We start from the raw sequence: 25,466 nt of genomic DNA on the forward strand, positions 1-25,466 counted from the left end.
CACATATAGAAAACCAAAATAGTTATTTCCTATTAAATGCATTGTATTTTGGATGTAGTGCTTCTGTGAAGCTAGGAAGCTGTGAAGCTAATTGAAATGGGAATGGAGCAGAATAGTGCTAGCTCCTTGTGTTGCTTGTTATTTTCTGCATGAACGTTTACATCTGTTTGTTACCTTTCCCTTAGTGTTCGTAGGGCTGTGGATGAAGATGAAGAATCAGCAGAGGAGCGTCGGACTGTGCGCAGCCTCTGGATGGCTGGAATTAAAGGCTTAAGTGAAACAGAAGCAGCTTCCCTCATTGTGGAGGAAGCCAGGGGACTTCTCCAGCAGGATTTGGCACTGATGGGAGTGCAGTGGAACCCACAGTCTTTTCTTGAGTCTGATACATCCTCTATGATCAGCAGTGAGTCAGAACTGGAAGACAGACTACATAGATCAAATGGAGAGCAGTCTTCTGAGTCTTCTAGGGTGTTAAACAAAAAAGGGTGCAGAGTTCACCATTGTAATGGCCTTGGTTCTCAGACTGGAAACTTAGCAAATATTAAAAAGGGATATAAAAGGCGACTAAGCAGTAGTGCAGAAAACTCCAGATTTGAGTGTGAAGTCCTAGGCAGGAGACAGGCTCGAGCAGAGGAAGGCAATGATGATATTGTGCACAGTGCTAGAAAACGGCCAAATATATGCAGAGATAATGAAAACGCAGAAGGAATTTCTCTGGTCAAAACCAAGATGGATTCCAGGAGAGAAATTCCAGAACTTCCTACTGAACAAGGAAAAACACCAATATTGAGAACAAAGTCTTCAGCCTCTAGATTGATAAAAAGCACAGACACGCATTTAAACCGGACTGGGAACAAAAATACTGCTTCAAAACTGCAGAGGTCACTTCTTGAAGATTCAAATATGCTTAGCATAGATATACAAAAGCCACCTGCTTTCCACCCCACCATCTCTAAAGATACATTTTTTTCAGACCAAAAGAATAAGGAATTTACAGAAACAGGGTCTGTAACTCGTAAAGTCTCAAATTCTGTACAGATGGGGGAAATTAATCTTGGGAGGAAAGATAAAATGGAAGGATTATTTACAGAGCCTACCACCACTAATGAAGGCATGCCTAAGGGGAGAGCGTGTTTTCAGGCACCTGTTACGTTGCAGGGTACTCCACACATCAATGTGGAGACACACAATATTGTAGAAAGTCTAGTAATGCCTGCTAGTGCTAGGACACAGCGAAATGAAAATACTGATGATAAGCAGAATAAAATTAATAAAATGCAAGCAGATGCTAGCTGTGCTGAGGTGGTGATTGGTAAGCAGCAGATGGCTTTAGACACAGACGACTGTAATGTAAGTGCTAGCTGCTCTGGAAGTGGACATGTCCATAGTGGCAGCAGGATACGGAAGCCCGTGAATTTTTGTTCTGGTGAGGATAAATCCTGCCATATTAAGATTCAGAATGGTGGCAAAAATGGGAGCAAAAAGCCCAACGGAATATTGTTACAAGCTGGAGCACTGCAGAAAGCCAACAGTTATCCTAAGGATTTTCTGAAAGACTCTCTAGTAAAATGCAGAGGTGTTTGCGATGCAGGTGATGTTCAGAGTGGTCCATCCTCTGATCTGTTTCCTGACTCTAGAAACTTTGAAGAGAGCTTCCAGTTGGATACTCAAACTGAGATGATAATAAAACAGGAGGGAGCAGCTGGAATCACAGGACAGCAGAGAATACAAGGTTCAGAGCTGGCAGCAGTACCACAGCAGGAAATCTCCAAGAAACTAAGCACTTCACGGACTGAGAATGCTACTGATGAAAGGCTGGCTGCCACAGTTAGGAAACTGAGCTTATCAAGTCTTATCACAACAAATAACATTACAAAAAACACAGCTCAGCACTGCAGTAATAAAGTTTTGGAGACTGGAGGCCTTAATTTACAGCCGGTAGCAAAGGAAATAGAATCTGCACCTTGCCTTAAAGAAAGCGATTTCTCAGTGACTGACTCCCAGCTATGCAGTTTTCTACAAGATTACAAGACCCAAAATTCAGTGAAAGGGGAGACCGTGTCTAAAGACCTTAATAAAGCAACCTCCCCTTTTGGTAGGAAGCACATTGTACAAGCAGAATGCCACCCTGTCCCCGAAACAAGCCTTAATATGAGTGATAGCTTGCTGTTTGATGATAGCTTCAGTAATGTCAGCGACCTTTCAGCTGTTCACATCACAGAAGCTGACAGAAAGGACCCTGTGGAGAAGCAAGAGGCTTTGCTTCCTCCAGATGGTCTTTTGCAGAACCTAAGACCTGTTCAGAATAAATTTGATGTCAATGGCAATCAGAAAGAGCATGAGGATCCTGCGGAGCATAATGATGCATCTCTAGTATTCTCTGATCTAATAGCTGAAGATTTAGATCATGCAAACTCCCCATCTTTTCTGGAAGATCTTCCTTCTACATTTCATGGTCAGCCAGGATTAAGAAACCCAGTGATTTGTACTAATGACTCCAGACCAAAGGAATTAGTAGGAGATCAAGGTGAAAAGCTCCAGAGAAGCCGACAAGCTTTAGACAAGAAAACCCATCCAGTGGTGTGGACTGAATGCTCGTTTGAACTAAGCCCGGGATTGCAGGATGTATTAGACAAATGGCCTAGTCCCTCAGGCATTGAAACAGTTTCAGTAAGCTCCTGTTTGAAACGAAAGTTAGTTGCTCCTATTGTTAATCGAGAGCCAGATCCAGTTTTTGAATCTGACTCTTGTCAGCCGGAGCCTTTGCCCACTTGTCAGGATTTAAAAAGCTCTTTCAAGGTTAAAGAAAACAAAATTGAAAACTTGGATCTTCAGAAAACAGACTGCATAACACTTCCACTCAAGGGAAGCGACAGAACATCCTGTCCTCCACCAGATAGTAATAACGGGTTTATTCCTCCAACACCCCCCAAAGAGCTTTTTCCAAAGAGTTCTGTTTCTCTCTCTGTGAAATCTGCAAGGAAAAGACAAGTTGCCTGCATGAGTGAAGGGCAGCTGCTTCAGCTGCAGCAGAATAATGAGGGAAATGCAGAGCAGCTGGTAAAAACACTCCAGGTCAATCTTGGGAGTGTGGACCTAATTGAGACTGATAAGACAAAAGATGATTCCACTATAGACCAAGGCTTTTCACTGCAGCTATCTCAGGATGTTTTTCCACTTGTTCCCTTAAGTGCTGAAACTTTTACTATTATTGATGTAGCAAGCGACAAAGCACTTTTCCAGACTTTTATTGCAGAATGGAAGGAGAAAAGCAGATTCTCCATCTCAGTGGCATGTGAAAGAACAAAATGTCTTTTGTCTCCCAAATCAACAATTGGTGGCAAATTCAAAAAAGGTTAGTTCCATGTTCCAGTGCATTATTTTGTGAACAGGAGGGTGGCATCTTCAGCTTTAAGCAGGAGTGGAGAAGGAAAGGGTTTGCAAAAAAGGAGGAAAGTTACTGATGCTAATTGATTATTGTCAGTCTCAGTAAAGCAAAGGAGCTGAGTGGTAGTAGAGGATGGAGAATTGGTGTCAAGCATTTCATTGGTAAGTCTTTGGTGATAGTAGTGAAGTGTTAGCAGCTTGTTTGTATGTGAGAGCATCTAAATATTCTTAATGTTTCATTGTGTATCTAATTTTGAAATGGATCTGTGTTGTGTGGTCCCTTTATTGTGTATATCTTTCTGTGTCATAAACAAGTTTTAGAGTATTTTAAAATGAATAATATATTTTAACAGTAAACCATACAGATTGTTCAGGGTTTCCACTGAGCAGTGTTACTTGCAGGACTGCCTCTGAGCCAAGGTTAAATATTTTCAAATTTGCAAAAAGTAAACTTCGTTCAATATATGCACGTGTGAGATTCTGATCAGTCTCTGGATTGCTGCAATATTGCTTCATTTTTTTCCACAGAAGTATTCCTGTGATGCAGTTTGCTGCTGCTGTGTAAACATACTCTTCCTTTAAAATAACAAGATTAAGCAAAGTTAGATTCTTTGCTGTTATACTGCCATAACAACAACAACAACAAAATTTCTTAACTATCAAAATACATTTTTGGCAGACAAATGTGAAATATTTTTCAGAGTGAAAGGAGGGAATGCATTTCTGTCTTAACTCTTCAAGAGATTGCTAGGAAAGACCAGAGTTCTGCAGGGATGCTATATGGGTGGCTGTTCCTGTTATGAGAAAGATTTGCTATTCTAAACGTGTTGGGTTTTTTTTTTTTTTCCCGAAAAGAAACACAAATTTTTCTCCCTATAGATAAAAATGAAGGTATATATTCACTTTTAAGAAATTTAGGGTCAGCTGTATGTCTTTATGTACTCAGGATCCAAACTCTTCTGTATTTATGGATGCCATTTTATCATTGTAACTTGAAAATTATTCCTTTAGTAAGTTCTCCTCAGTGGATGCAAGTTAAAGATGATGGATTTCCTGTCCAAGGCTGTGAAGACATCTTGGTAGTTGGACTGGCAATATGTTGGGGTGGAAGAGATGCCTATTATATCTCTTTGCAGCAGATACAAGACCAGACTGGTAAGTGAGCAGACAGGCTGTGCTGTGTTACATGACATTACATTTCAAGAAAGTACCTTCAGCAGATAGGTTCTTGGAAGTGTTTTGAGTGTCCCAAACCCAGCTCAGTTGCATGGTGGAGTGATTTAGCCATATTATTCAGCAGTCTTAAGTGCTGAACACCCTTGAACACATTGCTGTGGACACATCTATGCTGCTGTATAATAAGGCCAGGTAGTTGGCTCAAGCACTGGACTGCTGAGCATGGACATTGCTAAAATGTTAGCTTACTCCCATGTTCTCTTTAGCTTGCTTGCTTTTCTTTTTCAACTTCTTCCAATTTTTGCTTTCCAGAACAAATCTGACACTTGAATGCTGAACATAACCCAAGCTGTGCTACATGGGCTCGTGGCTAGGGTTTGATTCCTGGCTCTCCTTTGTTTAGTAGTACAGGCACAGCATATTGCTTTTGGGAGCCTTGTCTGGTTTGATAAAATATATAATATTGGTACAGATTTACTGTTATTTGTTCACAACCCAACTGTAGTACTTCTACTTTAGGTGATTGCATTCAAGACTTTTCTTTTGCCTTTCTTATCACACAGTGGGTAAAAAGATGATTTTTGTTTGTATTTCCTGCCTTAGAAATCAGTATGAGTTTGGCACCGCCACCTTTGGACAAAAACCTATCTGTAACAGAGAGACTGTATCATCTGCAGCTGTACCTGCAGAAGAAGCCCAAGCAGGAGTGCTCACTTGTCATGTATGACTTCATTCAGCACTACAAGACTCTGGTGATGGCTTGTGGCATCTCCTTGGAAGGAAGTTTTGAGGACCCAAAGGTTTGCAGGATTAAGAAATTTAGCTTGGGTAAAACCACTAGTTTTAAACACACCAGTGGAAAGACAGGAGTACCTCCTGGTGCTTTCCTTCTGTTATTTACATTTGAATATGTACACCTGTCAGGAGGCTTAGTGAAACATTCTTCCAGTGGGAAATCTAGAACAATATTCTTTTGCTACTTGTTCATGGTGCCTGCAAGAGAAACAGAGCAGGTTCAGTGATAAGTTAAGATGTTAATCTTTCACGCCTGATTGCTTGGGTGGGGAGGATGAGTTTAAGTCTCTCCGCTGTCCCAGCGGATAGGGCTGAACTCTTGTTTTGTTGCTATAAGAAGCCTGGGACTAAAAAGTCAGAAGTGCTTCTGGTCAGATTATTGATTCTGAGAGCAGAAGGCTTTGTAAGCAAAAGATTTACCTGCTAAGTGTATGGACCACCTTGCTACCACTATTTTCTCAAAACAAAATAAAGTTTGCATGTAATTTCAAAAGGTTCGGGTACCATTTGTAACTCAAATGAAACACTAGAAAGAGGTAAAAGTGCCTTTTTGTCCTTGTTAGGAAAAGCTCTAGACACATAGAAATTTCTGGTATTGCTTTTTAAAGCTTACATCACATATGGGCTGAATAGCATCATGGTAATATTAAAGTCTGCAGGTACATAGCTAAGCTGTTCAACACAAGTACAAACTTAGCTTTTCATACTGACACATAGTTTTAGGATAAAATTAAAGAGCAATAAAAGTAGAACTTTCTCTGCACTGTACCATGTAGTAAATGGAGTCATATTTGTTCATTTTAGTGATGCAATGAATGAATACATGCATTCACACACACTTTCTCACCACCACCCCCCCGATACATATACATGTGATTTTTACCTTCTGCTTGCATGGCAGAGACAATGCAGAAACCTCTGTTTCGTCCTGTTTTGACACAAGAAATTGAAATATAGCTATAAGCGAAATTGCTTTGAAGACAGTGGGAGGTATGAGGCTTACTGAGAATAAAATTTGCCTTGCAGAATTCTTGGTACTAGTGCTGATATGCAAAAAATAGGAGAGCTCAGCATGACTAATATTCTAGATCAGTAGCAAGTTCTGATTTTTACAAAGTCAGTTTTCAGATTAAACATGTTTTGATCCTGATTTTCATACTTAATCCCCTTTGTGTTAGGTTTTAATAAATGAAAAAACCTGAGGACAACACTTTGAGATGTGTTTAGTTGACAGAGGGTAAGGTTTTCACATGTGCAGAATTAACTTGGAGTGAGAATGAAGCTTTTCAGTGACTTATGCCCTCTTGAAGATTTTATCTGAAATCATGTAACTTTTCCAAAAATAATTCCAGTCTGCCTGCCAAATCAAGAAAAATAATCTGCATTAATAACCTTGCACTAACTCCCAGTTAAATACTTACATTGTATTATGACTAAAATGAAAAAAAGGTCTCATGGAGGTCTCCCTTTTTTAAGGTTGCATGTTGGCTGCTTGATTCTGGCTCTGAGGAACGTACGCTTCACAACATGGTGACTAACTTTCTCCCCAACGAGCTACCTCTACTGGAAGGGGTAGGCACCAGCCAAGGGGTGCAGAGCCTGGGGCTTAGTGCCAGTGGAGATCATTCTGGGCGGTACAGAGCAGCAATAGAGTCTGTGCTAATCTTCAGTGTCATGAACCAACTCCATAATGAATTACAGAAGGAAAATCTGACAGGTAAAAAGAGTTCCTCCACTTGGGGGCAAAGATGGACAGTAAAGGTTGATGTGTTAACCACAGACTGAATGATCAGTGGAGAAGAGAGGAGATTTGGAAGTTCTTATCTAAGAACATTCTGTGGCAAAATGCTGTTTTGCTAAAAGAAAAGAGGGAACTTCCCTTGGAAGTACATCTGTTCTGTCAAAAAATTACATTTTAAATTAAAATATCATTTCTATATCCCAAATATCCACCAGTTCCATTGATTAAGACAATAGCAGAGTCTATTTTAAGTATCTGAATCAAGCAGATCTTCACCTCCCAGATGAGTACCCTGGACGTTCTGAGGGGGCTTGTGGGTCTGTCTATGGTTTCTCATGAACATTTTCAAAAGCTTTTGCATTTCCTTGTCAGAAGCAATCCCAAAATGTTTTCTGAAGAAGATTTCTTCCTCTTTGGCCTGCCCATATAGTATGGTTTGCCACGTATGTGTTGTGTCCATGAAACTTTTGTGATCCCATAGTGAGTGATTTGCACTAATATTTGCTGAGTGCTTGTCTCTCTTTAAAAACAAGAACCCTCCCCCCCCCCAAAAGCACATACCTATTGGTGAGCTTTATGATGTTTCCCCTAAATTGTATCCGAAGCCTACGACTAAGGTGCAGTCTCACTGAAGTCTGTTATTGCAAGTTTATTTATGATTGTGACAGCTAAACCTTAGAACATTTTTAAAAGATGTGGGTGATGGAATGGTGCATCAAGTTAGAAAGCTTTACATTAAGCATGTCTGTGGTTTATAGAATGTTGATATACAGAGAGATGTGTATTTCTTAGAAAGAAAAATTTTGACAGAAGTTGTTATTCTCTTATATTCTTCTGTGAGAAAAAGTTCTGGAATACTTCTTATGAAATATTTCTTACTATGAAATATTCCAGAAACAAAAGTATTTAAACTAAATCTGTATTAAAAGATTTCAGTGTGTCAGGACATTCAGGATTTTAAAAACTGGGGATTCCCCAGTTGTTTTTTTATGAATCTGTTCATCTGCGGTTGATCTGGTTTTGATGTTATAAAAGATTTCCTTGGGGTTTTTACTTACTGCAGAAGTATTTTCTAAAGTGGAGATGCCCACCCATTATTGCTTGGCTCTGCTGGAGCTGAATGGCATTGGTTTTAGCACAACAGCATATGAAACCCAGAAACAGGTCATGCAAGCCAAACTGAGCGAGATTGAGACCAAGGCATATCAGCTGGCAGGCCACAGCTTCTCCTTGACCAGCCCTGATGACATTGCAGAGGTATGTGAGGGTTAGGGTGGGAGGGGGAGAACTTTCTCAGAAGTTACCCTCAAGAGGCTTTTGCTTAGACTTAAGAAAAAAACCACCTTGGGCAGACTGTGTACGAAGAAAACACAAAACGCAAACTGAACTCTGCTCAGAGTTTATTTGTCTTTAGGCTTATTATGAGCTTGCTGCCTGCAAGGTGCTGTGCATCTCATGCTTGTTACTGATCATTCTGATTTCTGCTAACTTCAGCAGAAATAAACAAGGTAGAAGTGGAAATAAGCATGTTAGAAATAAAAACCAAGGGGAAATAAGCATGTTGTTTGTATAGGACCTTGGCTTCTCATGGTGCCTGATGTGATCTGCCAATTAAATGGCTTTTGGAATGTTTTGGATGAATGGTGTTGGACTAGAGAAGCTTTTTTGCAATACCAGTATTCTGCACACGAGATGTGATATCGTGTAGTCCAAGTCCAAGAATAGTTGTACTGAATAAGTTGCATTGTTGTCCTTGTCCCTATACAGGAATGAAAGAGGAGGAAAGACTGCTTTAAAAGTTTTGAATCAACTACTGTCTGTTTTTAAGAAATTGTATAGAACTGATTTTTTTTTTTAAAGCCTAAGAAACAGATTTCTATGTAAATTAGCAATACTTCTATTCCTGAAGAACTTTACTGTATATTTTTTATTGTATGTCACATGGAATCATAGGAATAGATTATAATTGCTGTGCATGCTTTTTTTCCCATTTGTTTCTTCTCTATATACTAGTTTCTTGCTGAAGGGCTATACTTTATATGGAAGTAGTCAAAATTTGCAAGCCATTTGCAGCCATCACTAAAAGATGTTCCACAGAAATAGTCCTCCTTTGTTGCAAATGCAGAAGTTTTACTCGGTAACAGTAGTCTCAGTTAGAACTCCTGAAATAATGCTCGGCTCCAATTTCACTCTGCTTCATGGAAAAGGGGAAGGAAAGTTTTTTTTATGAAATGCTTTTTTCTCATGTGAAAATTTTGTTAGGAATCATGTAAAATATCTTAGACCTTTACCCTTTTAATTTTGTGTCAGTAAGACTTTTCTGCTACATGAATGTCTGAGAAAAGCAGAGGCGAACTGCCAACTGCAAAATGAAACAGAATAGCTGTTCAATACTGTATAATGCTACATAGAAACACAGAATGAAAAATGAAGAGCTGTGTTGTATCTGTCAACAAGTGAGCATGTACGTCATTTTCCAGTTCTTGGCAATTTTTTAGAAAAACTAATATTCTGGCTATTCTGTAAAAGGTATTTGTGATCACCTCCTCCTATGTCATTGATGTTGCTCTGAAGCCTGCTCCCAGCTAACACTGCTTTTTTTCACCAGTGTTGTTCTTACTTTTAGTCATTTTAACATCATGTTTTATTACAGTTGACTGCCAGCAGTAACCTCCCCTATTGGATGGAGTTAATTACTTTTTCTAAAAACACACCTCTGAACTCGAACTTATAGTGAAAATGAGATTTTTAGATTGCATTTTGTAGTTAATTAAAATCATGAGGGATGACTTTGATAGCAGAGATCTTTAATCAGCTTTTTAATTACCTGAAGCATTTGTACTATCCTTTGGTTGGAACAAGCTGTTTAAGTGCTCAGTCGCTTTTTGTTTTCCCCTGGGAGTAGCATACAGAAATTTATTTGAAATGCTGGCCTTCTTCAGGTTTTGTTCCTAGAGCTGAAGTTGCCACAAAATGGAGATGTGAAAGTTCAAGGGAACAAGAAAACGCTGGGTTACACCAGAAGAGCAACTGCTAAAGGAAACAGGGTTAGATTGAGCAAGCAGTTCAGTACGACCAAGGTACAGTAAAGTCTGGTTCTCATCTGAAAGTGACTGTAAAAGTAACTCCCTCTTACTTCACACATCTGCTGCTTGGATACATTGGAGTTAGGTGTGCTGACTTAAATGAAAGTAAATTTTAACTGCCTTTTGCTCTTGCAGTTACCACTGGGAATTCATACTGGATTGTCTTCTCTGTTAGCAGAGTTATTAACTCCTCATACTCTCCTAAAGCCTGAGTTTAGTGAGGACATGACTATAAATAGCAGGCTTCAATGAGAATAAATTGGGCAGAATTTGATTTCCCAAACCACATGTAAGACCAAAATAGCACAATAATTTTGTAAGCCAATGGTAAAAGAATTTTTTAGCATCAGCTTGAAAGATACTTAAATACCATGGTGATTAAATACACTGTTTTCTCTGTCTGGTACTACCATATCTGTATTTTCTACTTCAGAGTATTTGTCTTCAGAATGGCTCATCTGATGGCTTATCAAATTTAGTATATCAAAAGCTTGTATATATTTGAAGGCTATTGACATGCTTGCCAGTTGATAAATACTGTGGAGCTGCATTAATACCAACGGCTGCAGGCTAATGGGTGCTCTTGCCAGACAAGTGATATTAGCAGATATATATGTTCCCTGTTTCCAGGACTCATTAATCTGTGTTGTTTTCTTAGTTTCCCCTTGTTCAGTGTAGTGAGTGCTTGGAAGACAAGTATCGATTTCCGAAACTCAAGTGGCAGTGAAGAAGTGAGTGTGGTGGTGGTGGCAGAGCAGGGAGCAAGAAGCAAAGTGAGGATTTCCTCCTTTTGTGATGTGGAGGGATGAGGCTGCAGCTGCCTGCTGCACACAAAAAAATGTTATTTTGAGAAATGTTTGCATGCCACTGTCTTTTGAAATTCTTGTTAGTCCCTTCGTATTTCTGACTTAACCGAAAGGATTTTATTGCTAGTCATCAGCTTTGTCTTTCAAGGAGCATGGTCAAGGGTTTCATTTTATGTGTTCCTAGTGTACAGATAGGAGAGAGCAGGGAAAAAAATATGCAAGAAGATGGAGGAGGAGCATTAATGCTGGGCAAGAGGAGACAACGTAGGGGACCTATGGCAAGTGATGCTTTATTTGATCATTTCAGGTGATTTATTGGTTGATGCAGACTAAGAGAGGTGATTAGGATGCAAAAGTCCAAAGAGAAGTGATTGCCTTCTTGTGTGTAATAAAACTGCAGCTGTGTCTCATGGTGCTTTGATTGCCCAGGTGTAGGTGGTGGGGATATCTGTTTAATTTTAAGGCAGTGACACTGGAAGCTCACTGTGGGTGGAGGAGTCACTTTTTCCTGCAGAACTGCAAAAACTTTATTTGTATAAGGCAGATAATTATAGTTGTGTGCTTTTCTCCCCACAAGGATATTTTGGAGAAATTAAAGACCCTTCACCCATTGCCAGGGCTGATACTGGAATGGAGGAGGATCAACAATGCCATTACTAAAGTGGTGTTTCCACTACAGAGGGAAAAGCGACTGAATTCTGCACTAGGAATGGAAAGGATATATCCAGTGTCACAGACTCACACAGCTACAGGTAAAGAAATGTGTGCAAAATCCTCACTTTCTACTGATTTTCTATGAGGAAAAGATGAGAAATCAAGCCTGTGCTCTACTTCAAATGAAAATACTGAAATACCTATTTCACATTAATCTGCTCTAAAAATCTAGATGTATTAAAATAGCTTTTGTGTTCACCGAGCAGTATTATTGATTTCTTGCACATGTTAGTATGTTAATCTCTGACCCCAAAAGAGGTTCTGGATTTGGGAGTTTCTTATTAGTGATACAGAAATGCTGCAGGGGAACCATCTCAAGCCCATTCAACCCAAATTATTTTTCCTCCTCTTCAGTTTTCTCAGTGGTCGTGTCCTGTCCCGTCCTCCTGCCCCTTGTTTTTTGGAGGTGCAGATGTGTGTTCAGCTGTGTTAAGTTAGAGACACTCCTTTTGGATCCTTACGTAGTTCTGCCTTTCCTTCTTTCTCAGGTCGAATAACCTTCACAGAGCCAAATATCCAGAACGTGCCAAGAGATTTTGAGATTGAAATGCCAACTATGGTTGAAGAAAGCCCACCCTCCCGAGCCCATGGAAATGTTAATTCTCGTGCTGTTTCTTGGGGCAGGTAGGAGGATCTTGGCAAAGCTTCCACCTACTCTTCTGATCTTAATGTGGTTGACTTGTCAAATTTCTCTTTTCTGACTTCACCTGTGGCTGCTGTCATGTCAGTGTGACTTGTTACTCAGTGTTTCTCTTAGTTTCAGGGGAATAAATACCTAAAAATCAGTGACGCATGAAAGACCTAATAATACTAACAGCATGTGACTCCATGTAGCCACTTGCTTTTTGAAATTCTTTATGAAACTCTACAGTGAGATTGTGCTCCCAGCTGTTGGATGAAAAGCCTCAGTGTGAAAAGTAACTAAACTAAAGTTAGGATCTGGTTTGACTTTCTAAGAACTGCTCTGAAAAAGGATAGGATATTGTGGAAGAAGTAGAAAAAAGTTCATCTGTTTCATGCTGTGCAGCTCCCTGTGTAAGGGAACATGGGTGAACATATTTTTTGTTTTTTGTTAATAATTTCACTTGTGATAATCACCCTGCAAAAGCTACCAGGTAGCAGAAAAAGATTTCTAAATCTGGTTTCTGTTAACCAAACACCCTATTTTGACAGCGTGTGTGTAAGTCTAGTGAAGTATCAAGGTGGATCTTTTAGCAGCTAGCTTATGAGCTTTGGGACTTCATATTTGGCGGTGTCCTTTCAGTCCTTTCTGTCCTTTCAGTTTCTCTTTCCTTTCAGGTTCTTGTCCCACATGTGTCACCTGAGTGTCTTTTATATATTTTTTTTTTTTCCTCATAGCAAGATGTGAGAACTTCCAAACTTCCAGAAGATTTTTGGCCCTTCTATCTGTCTTTTCCTACCACCATGTGTCTAACATCCTTGTGCCTTGAGTAGGTCATGGGAAGAGAGCCCAGGAGTAGCAGGATCTTGTGCATCTCTCTTCAGGAGAAGAGAAGAACTAGGCCTAGCCATGGAGGCAGAAATGTTGTTCTGAGAAGTAGCCCTGGCAATGCTCAGGCTTGCAGCAGCTTTGCAGAACAGTTGGAGAGTGGGCTGGGTTCTTAAGTCTTCCCTGTAGAGAAGCAGCCCATCAAAGGAATGGAGTGCGTGCTGAACTTTGAGAGAGGTCAGCTTCTCAGGCTAACTTTTGAGACTACATTCCTTAGTTAAGCAGCCACTGTGTTTGGAAGGTGGGCAATCCTAAAGGCACAGAAATGACTGCTGGCACAAAAGAAGCGTCATGCAGCCTAAGTCTGATAGGCCTTCCAAACTTTGGTCCAAACTGTCTTCTATCTTAGTAATTACTATTACTGCTCCTTCCTCTTGTTCTAAGAAGCTTCTGACCAAAGGAGTGTAGCTAAATTAGATCACAGTATAAAGCCCTTACTCATTCAACTAAATTGGGAACTGCTGCTTGACAATGTGATTCTCTACAGTTCCCATATGCTGTGCCTCACCTTTATTTCTTTTGAAAATTGATTTCTGTGATTTTTCTGATATCTTTCATCTCCTTGGTCTCTACCATCGCTGAAATGACAAGGTATAAGAAGAAAAGGGAGTGCATGAGGGAAGAGAGCATGATGTCTTTTCCGGACTTTGCTTTGCTGAAACTAGCCTTGATCTCAGAGATACCTTTTCATTCTGATAAAGAAATTGCTCAGATCCCTGACCTAGACATCAAGGGCTTGTAAAGGCCTTTGACTGCACTTCCAGTGAAGAACCCAATGGGTTGGCTGGTAGACTGGTGCTGACTGGAGTAGGAGGTGTGAAGGGTGTCACAGCTGTGCACTGTTCAGTGGATGCACTGATGGATACAGTTCCATCTGCAGCTACAAGTGACTTGGTGGGACAGGAGAGCTAAGCAAGCCCTGAGAGGTTGCAGAGCACCTGGTGCCACTGTAAACTTCTGGCCTTCTGGAAAAAGAAAATCTGGTTGCTTTTGCTCAGTCTGCAGAGAGGAAATGTGCAGTGTTTTATGAGCACATCTTCTGCAACTTCTGCTCTGCTTTTACAGGCTTACTTGTATGTGTGTGTGCACGCAGTCATGACGCTGATGTTGGGAGGGAAATCTTTTCTGTCTTTACTAGGTATGTGCTGGTATAGGCATTCTGCATATGAGAATGGTGCAGAGAGAAGACTTGGCATTCAGGGTGGGATGTTGAATTTTTAGGATTCCTGTAGGCCTCCTTTGCTATCTCTCTGGAATGTACCCTTCACAGATCTGGGGCCTTTCATCTCACCTATTTTGGAGTGGATTTATCCAATTTCTGGGCCAAACCCTGAATGTACTAGGAAGATTTATCCCTAAATCTGTTCAGAGTCAGTAAAACCCTTCAGGTGTACATATGGCCTCTCTCCAATTACCTCATGGTCAAATTTAGGTATGGATTGTCCAGAAGAGTGGAATAGAGGCTACCATCTCACTTGTTTTCTTGTGTTCACTGATTCTTTGTGGCAAAAATCATTATGCATCTTTAAGTGTTTTAGAAATCAGTGAAGGACAGCCATTCTTTGTCTCCACAGATGTAGAAAGCGTTCCAGTATTTTGCCTAATGGCCTGAAGGTTCAGGCTGAAGATGGATCCGAAGAAAGAGGAATCCCATTTTCTGTTAGCATGAGACATGCCTTTGTTCCCTTCCCAGGTAATGCCCAGATCCTGCTCTGCGCCAGCTAATTGTTAAGAGTGTAGTTAACAAAAAATCCTAGATCTAATGAAGAGTTAAGAATTGATGACAGTATATATCTGACTGAGCAGCCTACTTGGAAAACTAAAGCAGTAGTTAGCATGCCCTCAAAATTATTCACAAGACTGTAAAGGAGAGCATTTCAACGGGGGAAAGTATTCAAATGTTATAATTCAAGTGTTCACACCTTCACTTCCACTTTAAGAATACATATTTTTTAAAGAGTTATACTTAGGCAGCTCTTAATACACAAATTGCACTCTATCTAATGTTATTTCTGTCCAAATGTCAGTTCTCACGTTGCCTGCCCTGGCTCAGTACAAGTCTGCTGGTCTGATCTCTATGCTGATCATTCCTATTGCTAGGCATTTACACAGGCACCTGGACAGATACTTCCCTCTGTGTTTCCGATGGATTCTAGATGTAGGGGCTGGATGGAAAGCAAGCAGGCCTGGGCATTGGGGAAACAGGCAAGAATTTGTCTGATTTCATTTCTACTGTTTATTGGCACAACTTTCAGCACTGGCAGAAGCAACCCCTAAAGGTATTTGCAAGAAAATGGAGACTGAGCTGCACAGAAATGGCTGGGGAAAACTTCCAGAGCAGAAGGTGCAAGGACAGCTTCAGTCCTTCTTGCTGGAGTGTTGGTTGGAATGTTGTTGGAGTGATGTACGAAATAATGATTTCTGCTACCTTGTTGACTTCAGGTGGCTTAATCTTGGCTGCTGATTACTCTCAGCTTGAACTGAGGATCCTTGCTCATTTGTCTTGTGACTGTCGACTCATTCAAGCTTTGAATGGGGGTACTGATGTCTTTAAGAGCATTGCAGCAGAATGGAAAATGATTGATCCTGAAGCTGTTGGAGATAGGACCAGGCAACAAGCTAAACAGGTAATTTTTAGGGAAAAAAACAAAAGCAGCAGCTTCCTGGGCAGGAAGGTTCAGTGTTTAAAATATCAGGGAGTCACAGTAGTATGGTCTTCTGTTTGGGTTCGGCCTTGATTGTTCAGTAGTTGCTTTGTATGTCCTCCCAGTCTCAGTACGTTTCAAATGGAGCTGTCTGGGTTTTGGGGAATGAGGGTGGAGAAAAGCAGCATGAATGGCTTGGACTCAGAGGTGGTCTCTCTTCTTGAATGCTTGCCCTTGTTCCCATACACTTGTCTTCCAGCGAATCACATTTTGTTCTGGCTCTGCTTTCTCTGCATGGCTTACCATATGGTTGCGGTTCTTCACACTGTCCTCTGGAAGATTTGCTATGGAATCATCTACGGAATAGGAGCGAAATCTTTAGGCGAGCAGATGGGGATTGATGAAAATGAAGCTGCCAATTACATTGAATCCTTCAAATCAAGATACACAGGTTTGGAAATGGCTGTTTGAGAGCTGGGGGGTGGCGCTGGTTGTTGTTTTTAGTCCCTTCTCTCTATGTCTCTTCAAATCCTAAATTTGTCTCAGCCCTCTACTACTCCCGTCTCTTTTGAAAAACCTTTTCATTTAGAAAAAGTCCAGTGCATGAACACAGCAGTTTGATACTGCATAATGTTTTATTCTACACTCTGGTTTTATTCATCTTTAGGACCTTGTTGTTTGCTTATTATATTAATTATTTTGTTGGGTTTTTAATTAATTAATAAGCCCTGGGGATTAATTTTAAAGCTCTTAACTTTCTGAATAAGAAACACTCTTTTCCTTATTAAAACACATAGCTTTAAAGGATATGCAATACAACTTTAGACCACACTTCTTGTAATTTTTAAATATAGCCATTTCTCTCTTCTGTTCTTGTCTTCTGCTTTCATTGAGTTTTAAACTGGTTTGCATATAAACCTTACATTTTTATCCATCTGCTCAGAGCAGCTCTCCCGTATTTTGTAAAAAGACATTGTTGCATTTCTAAGCAGCATGTTAATTTTTAGGAAAGCTATAGAAAGAGTTGAGCTGCAATCAGAAAATGAATGGAGGGCAAATGGGATGAGAGACAGCTAGCTCTAATCATAAAACTTGGAACAGAGCTGGAAAATGGTGTTCTGAAGATTCAGGGTTTGTTTCTTTAGGAGACAGACGCTGAGAAATTGTGTCCTATTAAGAGTCTGTTTAGTCTCCAGTGATTTCTGGATAGTATCTCCTTCATGACCATTAGAAATTACTTCCTGCTTCCTCCCTCTTGGTACACATGCATACACACAAACTCCACAAATGTACCTTATATCGTAGCTTCACTTCTTATGAGTTTTCACTTATGTATTGCCAGGCTGACATGCTAAATTACATACCTAATGAATTGACTAATGCTGTCAGTCTTGATCCTGAATACCTTTTTTATGTTTTATATTTTGTAAACCTTGGAAAGAAACTGTCTGAAGTTAACTTTTTCCACTTCAGTGCAGTTGTTACCTGAACTTGCAATGAAAGGGACTCTTCCCTGTCTGACTTTTTTTTGACCTAAGTTGTTTTTTAACACCCTCAGTGGATTCACTCCTTCCCTTGCAAAGTTCAGGTGGGTGAGTTTGTTTCATCCTAGAATCTGAAGTGACACAGTCTGAAGTCAGGCAGCCTGAGGCATCAAGGGCTCTGACTTCTGCTTTCAACTTACTCCCTACTACTTGTCTTTCAAGTGCTGGTCCAGGTCCTGACCTCTCCATTATCAATAATACATGTATGATCCTCTGTGCCACGGCACTGTGCAGAACGGACTTCCTACCTCCTTGTGCACAGCCAGGTATCCTGACACTGTGCACTCTCTTCCACTTCAGAAGTCTTAATAGGTTTCCCAGCAGAGCTGCGAATAGGCTGAATGAGTGATCATGTGCCCTTGTACACTGACAGGGTCTAGGAAATTTAAAGAATTACCTTTGTGCTGCTTGGGTGTCCCAGACCGCTTTCAGTGAGAAGTCAACATGGAACATCAGCTGTATTAGGGAAAACTTTCTCTTTTCTTTCACAGGGATTCAGAAATTCTTGAGGGAGACAGTGAGGAGCTGCAGGAGAGATGGGTTTGTGCAGACCATCCTGGGAAGACGGAGATACCTGCCAGCGATCAAAGATCCAAACCCTTACAGCAAAGCTCATGTATGTTGAGTGCAGTGTCTTTCTTTTTTTTTTTTTTTTTTTTTAAGTATTAGATTTCTTTGCATATCCATATCTGCAGTTTTACAGGGTCTATATGCCATCTTGGTCATGACCTTCCACTTCTCACTTATTTAATTGTTCCCTCAGTTGTTCTCTGAGTAACAGAGCTCTTGTCATGGTCTGCTTGATGTAAGTCTTCTGTGACTGGGTGTACAGCTGTCATCACTGTGCTAATCTCACTTTAGAACTCCCATGTTGGAAGTGGAGTGAGTAATTTATTGAAATAAGTGGACATGGTTTTAAAAAGCCTCCACACAGTGATGTGCTTTAACTCTTCAGGACGAGTTGCTCCCACTCAGCAGTCTTTGTATGTTATATGCTGTCAGCCCTTAAACAAGAAAGGGCATTTAACTCCTGTATTTTTGGGTATTTGTTCCTTATTTTCCCACAAAGGAAAATTGCTCAGAGTTGTTAGATAAATATATACTTAATATACGCCTTTGCACTGGCATTATTTTTTTTGAAGGTCATTTCAGACACATCTGTCATAGACTGTACTTCAGTAAGAGTGAATTGACTCCCTGGGGAGATGTCGGCACGTTTCTGTGGGGAGGAAGCATTATGCTTCCCAGTAGGAGGCTGGATCAGGTCATGTGGAATTAAAGACTAGAGTGGAAGAGGGAGGAAGTGGGGGAGTTTGTACTCTGAGTAGTTGAAAGGGAAACAAGGAGACTTTCAAAAAACTTTCTTTTGAGATGATTTGACTATTTAATCTGAAGCATACTTCAGCATGAAGCTTTGTAGATGCACCTTCAGTTTAACTTTAAAATTATATTAAAGACCAGTTAATTAGTTATCTTCACTTTCATTTCAGCTTCCTTATAACTTTTTGCACACATTTCAGCTCTAATCAAAGAGCGAAGAGCCCTTGAATACAATCTTCTTGTCTGAGGAGGGGATTAGTAGAGAGGTTGCTTGTGTGGCAAAAAAAGTCATTGTGTCAGTGTGGTCTGGTGTGTTTTTGCACAGCTGTAATGCTCTGGCAGTAGACCACATTATAAATCCATGAAGTCCAGCTTCTTGCCTTTGGTTATCCATTCCTGATGGTTTTGAAGATAGGCAGAAGTGTCTCATGATACTGGGACTAACTGTGAGATTTTTCTGCTCCTCATGAAACCATTACCACGTGTATATGATTCTCCCTCATATGGCTTGTGACTCTTGCAGGTTATTACCCTTGATATTAATTAATTTTAATTTAGTGGAAATCCTGCTCTTCTCAGTAACCTGGAGAAATTTTGTGTCTGAAGCTCGTCTACAATGTCTCTCTTTTAGGCAGATAAAAACCAAACTTCATCTGGAGGTTTTACTATGCCTGTATTTGGCCATGTATTTATTATTTTTAATGGAGTACATGTGGCATGCTGGATTTTTTTTTTGGGGGGGCGGGGAGAACAACTATCTCTGTTTAGGCAGAGCGGCAAGCTGTGAATACAACTGTTCAAGGATCTGCTGCAGACATTGTCAAAATAGCCACTGTGAACATTCAGAGACGCCTGGAAGCTTTTTCCTCTGTGATCAAGTCCTATGGACATCTGGAGAGCTCCATCCAGAGAGATAAGACTGGTACGCTCACCTCTTCCTTGCACACTAGAGCAAAACTTTCAGTGTTACTAATTTTAAAAAAAAAAAAAAAATTGCCTGCAAAAAGTTAGGGCTTTTGGGCTAGGGGTGGGAGTCATTTTATTTCCTGACAGCAGTTAAGTCTGTGTTTAATGGGCAGAAAAGTCATGAGAAAGGGGGGAGAATATCTGCTCAACACACAAACTAAAGCAAATGCTGTGTGGTCAGATTAGAAACCCCAGCTGCCTCAAAGGAGATCTTGCACAGGTTGGCAGTGGGAGTTCATATGTGATAATGGTTTATGATGCCACCATAGAATTTTTCAAAAAGTAGGAAGAGAAACTGAGCCGATACTCTGGCTTAAAAGGCAGTGAAAAGATAAAGTGAAACAACTTCTAGTTCCAAAAATACATTTTTTAGTTAGAATTAAGTCTGGAATTTGTTGACTGGAATTCGATGTACGGAGGCTCCACAAGAGTAATATATGAAGCACTTAGCATAAATTTCTTCTGGCTGCAGATAGCAAAGCTGTGCTGGGGTACTCATTCCCAGAGGAGCGCTATGAAGACTATTTTTTAGCATAATGTAGACAGCGTTTTGCTCATCATTCATGTTATTTTTAGAAAGACAACTTAAGGGATGGAGTGCTATATTTCTTTGATAGTTCTTATGCTTCAACCTGAAACATGAAGCTGCCTTAATATGAAGAGTCTGATTTGTAACTAAATAATTAATTGCCGAACCTCTAAAAATATGTCAGGAAGTCTTATTTTAGAGAGACAAGATTCAGGGGTCTGCGATGAGTAGAAAGCATGTGCTTGGCAGAACTTCCCATGCCCTCCAGGAGCAGCAGCTACTGACCTTTGGCCAGCATAGTTGTAGGAAGGCGAGTAGATGTATTTGGGCCAGTTTATCCTCTTCTGATACAAGGTGTTTCAAGAACTGGAAGGAATTCTCTTTCATCAAGTTATAAATGCCTACGCCATCAGAGAAGCATCATGCATCATGTGGCTTCTTCAACATAGCTGCTTCAGCATGAGGCTTCTGTGAGGAACTGGTGATGCTGTGAAACCCTTCCTGTAGTTGTGAACTGGAGTCCTCCTGTTAGCTAACCTGAGAAATAAATAACTTTTGAGTCTGTGTGTGTGAGGTTGTGTTTGTTTGTGGGCTTTTTTTTTTTTTTTAAAGCTTTCACCATGGAACTGTTTGTTCTGTTTTATTTTTGTCAGGCAAGGCCTACCAGGATCCTGTTTTTGTCAGCTGCTTACTTGTTTATTCAAACACTGCTCTTTTTTTCTTTCCTTTTTTTAATCAGGAGCAGTAGCTACAGCTTCAGATAACTGCATTTGGGAGCAGGCTCACTGCCTTTGTAGACTAGCCATTAAAATGGTTTTGGAAGAAAAGCAGGATCCTAATTTGTTGCCAGAGAGAATGTTGTAAACCAACTTTTGATTAAACTTGAAATGATTTTGTTTAAAATTTACTTTTAAAACAGATGGTTCAGGAGACGCAACTGTCTCCGGTTTCTCTTCTGATTCATATGTTTATAATGTAAGGCTGAAATGTTTATATCTAAAATGCTTTTCATTAACATTTTTCCCTCAGTAGCTGTACAAATATTGATAGAATAGTAATGTTTTGTGGTTTTGTCTGTAGGCATAGGCTTTTTCATTTTAAAGTTCCTCATGTTCTTTTTCTCAGCATTAGGAATGTGTGAGGGTTTTTTAATTACAGGAAACCTGCCTTTCCATAATGATATCTAACGAACTGTGCTCTTCACCTGTGTAGGAAGGCTAGCGAGGAAGAGAAGCAGAGGGATGTTACACCCCATCAGTGGAGGTTTCTTTATCCTCCAACTCCATGATGAGCTCCTCTATGAAGTTGCAGAGGACGACGTCATCCAGGTACAGCCATGCAGTTGCTTTTTCAGCTATGTACTGCATGATGATGGTGCAAACAAGCCTTCCTTCTAGGGGCTCAGCTTTTCTTCCCTGGATCCTATGAAAACAATGTTAAATGGGATGAAAAATGATGTTTATATTCTTGATCCCTTTATTTTCCGACTCAAGCCGTCCCCACGGCTGAAGTTCATTTTTCCAACGTGTGCTTTGCTGCTTATAACAGCAGTTTGTACAACTTCTCTGCAAGACTTTATGAGTGAAGTAGCTTAATATTGTTGACAGGTGTAGGGGGAAGTTTTTCCTCGTTTGGAGGTATTTTTGCCTCCCTGTTTACACTCATGTCTTCTGGTGCCTAACTTGGAACATGTATTGTTACAGCTGTGGTTTATACTCTGTGTAGGGAAAAGAGGATTCTGTGATTCGGTACTTGTTTCCTCCCTCCCTCCCTCCCTGTCTTTCTGGGAGGAGTGTTATGGTGCTGGTTAGCAACAAGAAATGTGCTGCGTGGACTTCAGGTATCTGTCATATGCGTATGTGTCTCTGAGTGTGCTCCTCCACCGTGTCGGTGCTCCTGTGCCTGGGCATGGTGATGCCTGTGTGCCAGCTTTCAGTAGCAAGCGTTTTAGCTCGATGTTGGCGGCTCAATGTTTTCCCAAGTCCTGGGCACAAACGCAGGAAGGCTCCCAAGGGCACACTTCCATAGCTTGGGGAGGTCTTTCTCCCACTTCTGTTCTGCGCATACACTTCTTCAATGACAGAAGGCCATTTCCTGATGGCAAGCAGTAACTCCTAGTCTGAGAGCGCTTTCAGTAGTACTGACTGGATGGAGGATTTTTTTTTTTTAAATTTCATTAAGAGCAAAAGGTTTAATATTTTTCTCTTGAATCTCAGCTCGAGCTTCTGTTTGTTTTGCCAGCTCTGTTCCGACATCTGCTGCTTCAATCCAAGGCAGGCTGGTTTAGGGATGAAAAGGCTCCTCATTTTCTTTCTGTAGAAAACTGAAATCCCCTGAGTATAGGCTTTTATGTCTTCAGCTACTGACTCCAAGTTATCATGGTGTCCCCAGAAGAACTGGGGCCAAGTGCATGGATTTGCTTGTTATTTATTGTATTGTATTTTTTCATCAACAACCTCAACTTCAAGGGCAATTATGACCAGCTTTTCTAACTTCCTTCAGCTACATTTCTGTCCGCAGACTTTCTGGGCAGTCACTTAAAACAGTGTATGTACACAAGACATGTTTCCTAGACTCAGACATTCCTTGTTTGTGCCGGATGTGCTTGTTTTTCAAGAATTTCTGTCTAGCTGAGACAACAGGGTACTTCTTACCTCTTTGCTTAATTGTTTTTAGGGCCAGAAAGGATCTTTTTTTGTGATAATATTGCCTGCTGTCCTTTCAGATGCACCATTATCCTATAGTGGAAAGACCTGGGTTGGAAAGGATCTCTTGAAGTCTCTCCCTCTTAAGCCCCCACGCAAAGCAGGGCCTGAATTAATTAGTCCTTTTGAACTACAATATACCTTTTAGTAAAAAAAGAAGTGAGCATTTCTTGGTTTCTGTATTGGTGAGGTTTTTTCATCTTGCTGGCACTAAAGCTTTATTATACTGTAAATCATGTATTTCTTGGCTGCAACAGCAATTTTTATTCAGACAGGTTAGTTTGGTCGCATGCTTGATGCTGGCTCTAGCTTATTTTCAGCCGCTGAAGTGCGCAAAAGAAAACTAAAACTTTCTTTCCATATATCTAGGAATTTGTGTTCCAGTCAGAGTATCACAGAATCATAGAATGCTTTGGGTTGGAAGGGACCTTTAGAGGTCATCCAGCCCAACCCCCCTGCAGTGAGCAGGGACATCTTTAACCAGATCAGGTTGCTCAGAGCCCCATCCAACCTGACCTTGAATGTTGCCAGGGATGGGGCCTCCACTGCCTCTCTGGGCAACCCCTTCCAGTGCTTCACCACCCTCATTGTAAAAAATTTCTTCCTTATAGCCAGTCTAAATCTATTCTTCTTTAGTTTAAATCCATTATTCCTTGTGCTGTCACAACAGGCCTTGCTGAAAAGATTGTCCCCATCTTTCCTATAGGCCCCCTTTAAGTACTGAAAGGCCGCAGTAAGGTCTCCCCGCAGCCTTCTCTTCCCCAGGCTGAACAACCCCAACTCTCTCAACCTGTCCTCACAGGAGAGGTGCTCCAGCCCTTGGATCATTTTTGTGGCCCTTACAAATGGTTTGTGGGAGAAACAATGCTAGTGATAGTTCTGTTTTCATTTGCAGTCTATCAGTGAGCTAGCTTGCCTCTTTTAAAAAAAAGACCACATTGGGGTAATACCTGTTTCTTCTTGTGCTAAAGGTGTAAAATGCCCTGGGGCATCAGGGCTTTCCTGGTCTGTGCAGAATGTCAGAGTGAAGGTAGGGGGCTTTCAGAGCTTATCACAATAGCAAGAGTGTGATAATATTGCCAAAGATGGTGGAAGGAGGCTTGACCTTTTATCTGTTGAGCTGACCCTTGCAACGAGGCGTCAGGTAGGAACATAAAGGTATGGACTGGATTAGGGTTCAAAGGCTAGATGCTTTTAAACTGCTTGCTTGTTCCCAGCATCATTGCATTTATGTTTTTAAGATGGCTAGTATTTCTCCAAGCGTGTTTTAGTTGACCATTGAGAACCCTGGAAACAGTGCTGTTTGCTTAATGTACAGGAAATTCAGAGTCCAAAGCCCCACAGGTCAGGGCGTTGGTGCATGTCCCATCTCATCCCATCAGCTTCCCCAGGAACCTCACAGAGGTTTTTGTGTCTCCCGTGCAGCTGCTGTCCCGGGGTGCAGCAGCCCTAATCTGATGTTCCTCTCTGGTGGGGTGTGCTGCACCTGTGAGCATTCTCAGAGAATCTCCCTCTGTATGGTTCTTTTGAAATACTGGGCCCCAAACTTGATCAAGTCCACAGTGGTTTGAATAGAGTGGAAAATTGATCTGTGTGTCACACAAGCAACATTTTCTGTGTTCCAGAATTGCATTTGCTTGCTTTCTTACAACAGTGTGCCTTGCTTAAGCCCTGTTCAATTTTTAATCTCTGATAACCTCATTTTTTTCCTGCCCAGGCAGTCATTTTTCATCCTATTTTTGAACAGTTGATTATTTCTCTCCTAGTTCTCTATCCTGCTTCTTTCTATTCTGTAGTTGTCTGTGCTGAATTACATCCTATTTCAAAGCATTTTTCTAGGTTATCGAGATAATTTGGAAACATTGTATGTAAGGGCGTAGGGTTTTGGAAGACAAATCTCCCACTAGTTTTTAATGCAGTTGTAAACTCTCGTGCTGTGATCTCCTCAAATCCCCTTCTCCATTCCCTAGTGAAAACCGTGGAGGAATTTCTACTGTGGGTACCTGTGAGGGAATTATGAAAACGCATGTGTGGGTCAGAAGGCTTGAGTAGTTCCTCTGCTGACACAGTGGCCTCTAGCTGAGATGGGGGATCACAATAATTTCAAAGCCTCTTTTCATTCTGCTGTGGAAAGGTTTGTGGGATGGGTGTGGATTGAAAGATTCATTCAAATAAACAATTGGGACAAGCTGGGCACCATGTGGGTCTTGGAGTAGGAGAGAGAGTCCTTTTATCCAGGGCAGCTATTTACAGTCCGCAGAAAAAATCCAGTCTCTTACAGTCCAGAAAGTCACAGGCAAAAATATCTTCTGGTCCCCTAAACTGTGTACTTAAATGAGTATTTTCTTAGAAATACCTTTGGAGGGCAGCAAATGTTGGAGTTGCCTCAAGAAAATAGTGAGGGGGAACCTGGGTGGTATTTCTAGTACGTGCATTGAATGTGATCTGCTTTCCCAGAGGTTTGTAGTCTGTGTTTCACAGAGTGCCTCTCATGCCGACACAACGAAGAGGAACAGAGTTCTTTGCCTCTGATGTATTTCGT

At 40.8% G+C, this 25,466-nt stretch overlaps 1 protein-coding gene across 1 annotated transcript in view; it reads left to right on the plus strand.

Moving 5' to 3' along the window:
• POLQ (DNA polymerase theta) overlaps nucleotides 1-25,466 on the plus strand; it is a 55,620-nt gene that overhangs the window by 29,684 nt on the left and 470 nt on the right. The window contains exons 16-29 of the mRNA XM_075720732.1: nucleotides 186-3,355; nucleotides 4,399-4,542; nucleotides 5,167-5,363; nucleotides 6,835-7,075; nucleotides 8,163-8,356; nucleotides 10,042-10,179; nucleotides 11,569-11,743; nucleotides 12,194-12,329; nucleotides 14,790-14,908; nucleotides 15,658-15,842; nucleotides 16,200-16,311; nucleotides 17,896-18,020; nucleotides 19,493-19,646; nucleotides 21,432-21,547. Of these exons, the coding sequence (XP_075576847.1) occupies nucleotides 186-3,355; nucleotides 4,399-4,542; nucleotides 5,167-5,363; nucleotides 6,835-7,075; nucleotides 8,163-8,356; nucleotides 10,042-10,179; nucleotides 11,569-11,743; nucleotides 12,194-12,329; nucleotides 14,790-14,908; nucleotides 15,658-15,842; nucleotides 16,200-16,311; nucleotides 17,896-18,020; nucleotides 19,493-19,646; nucleotides 21,432-21,547 (5,206 nt within the window). The remainder of the gene's footprint in view (nucleotides 1-185; nucleotides 3,356-4,398; nucleotides 4,543-5,166; nucleotides 5,364-6,834; nucleotides 7,076-8,162; nucleotides 8,357-10,041; nucleotides 10,180-11,568; nucleotides 11,744-12,193; nucleotides 12,330-14,789; nucleotides 14,909-15,657; nucleotides 15,843-16,199; nucleotides 16,312-17,895; nucleotides 18,021-19,492; nucleotides 19,647-21,431; nucleotides 21,548-25,466) is intronic.

The sequence above is a fragment of the Pelecanus crispus genome, chromosome 1 (assembly GCF_030463565.1).
Source record: "Pelecanus crispus isolate bPelCri1 chromosome 1, bPelCri1.pri, whole genome shotgun sequence".
Lineage (NCBI taxonomy): Eukaryota > Metazoa > Chordata > Aves > Pelecaniformes > Pelecanidae > Pelecanus > Pelecanus crispus.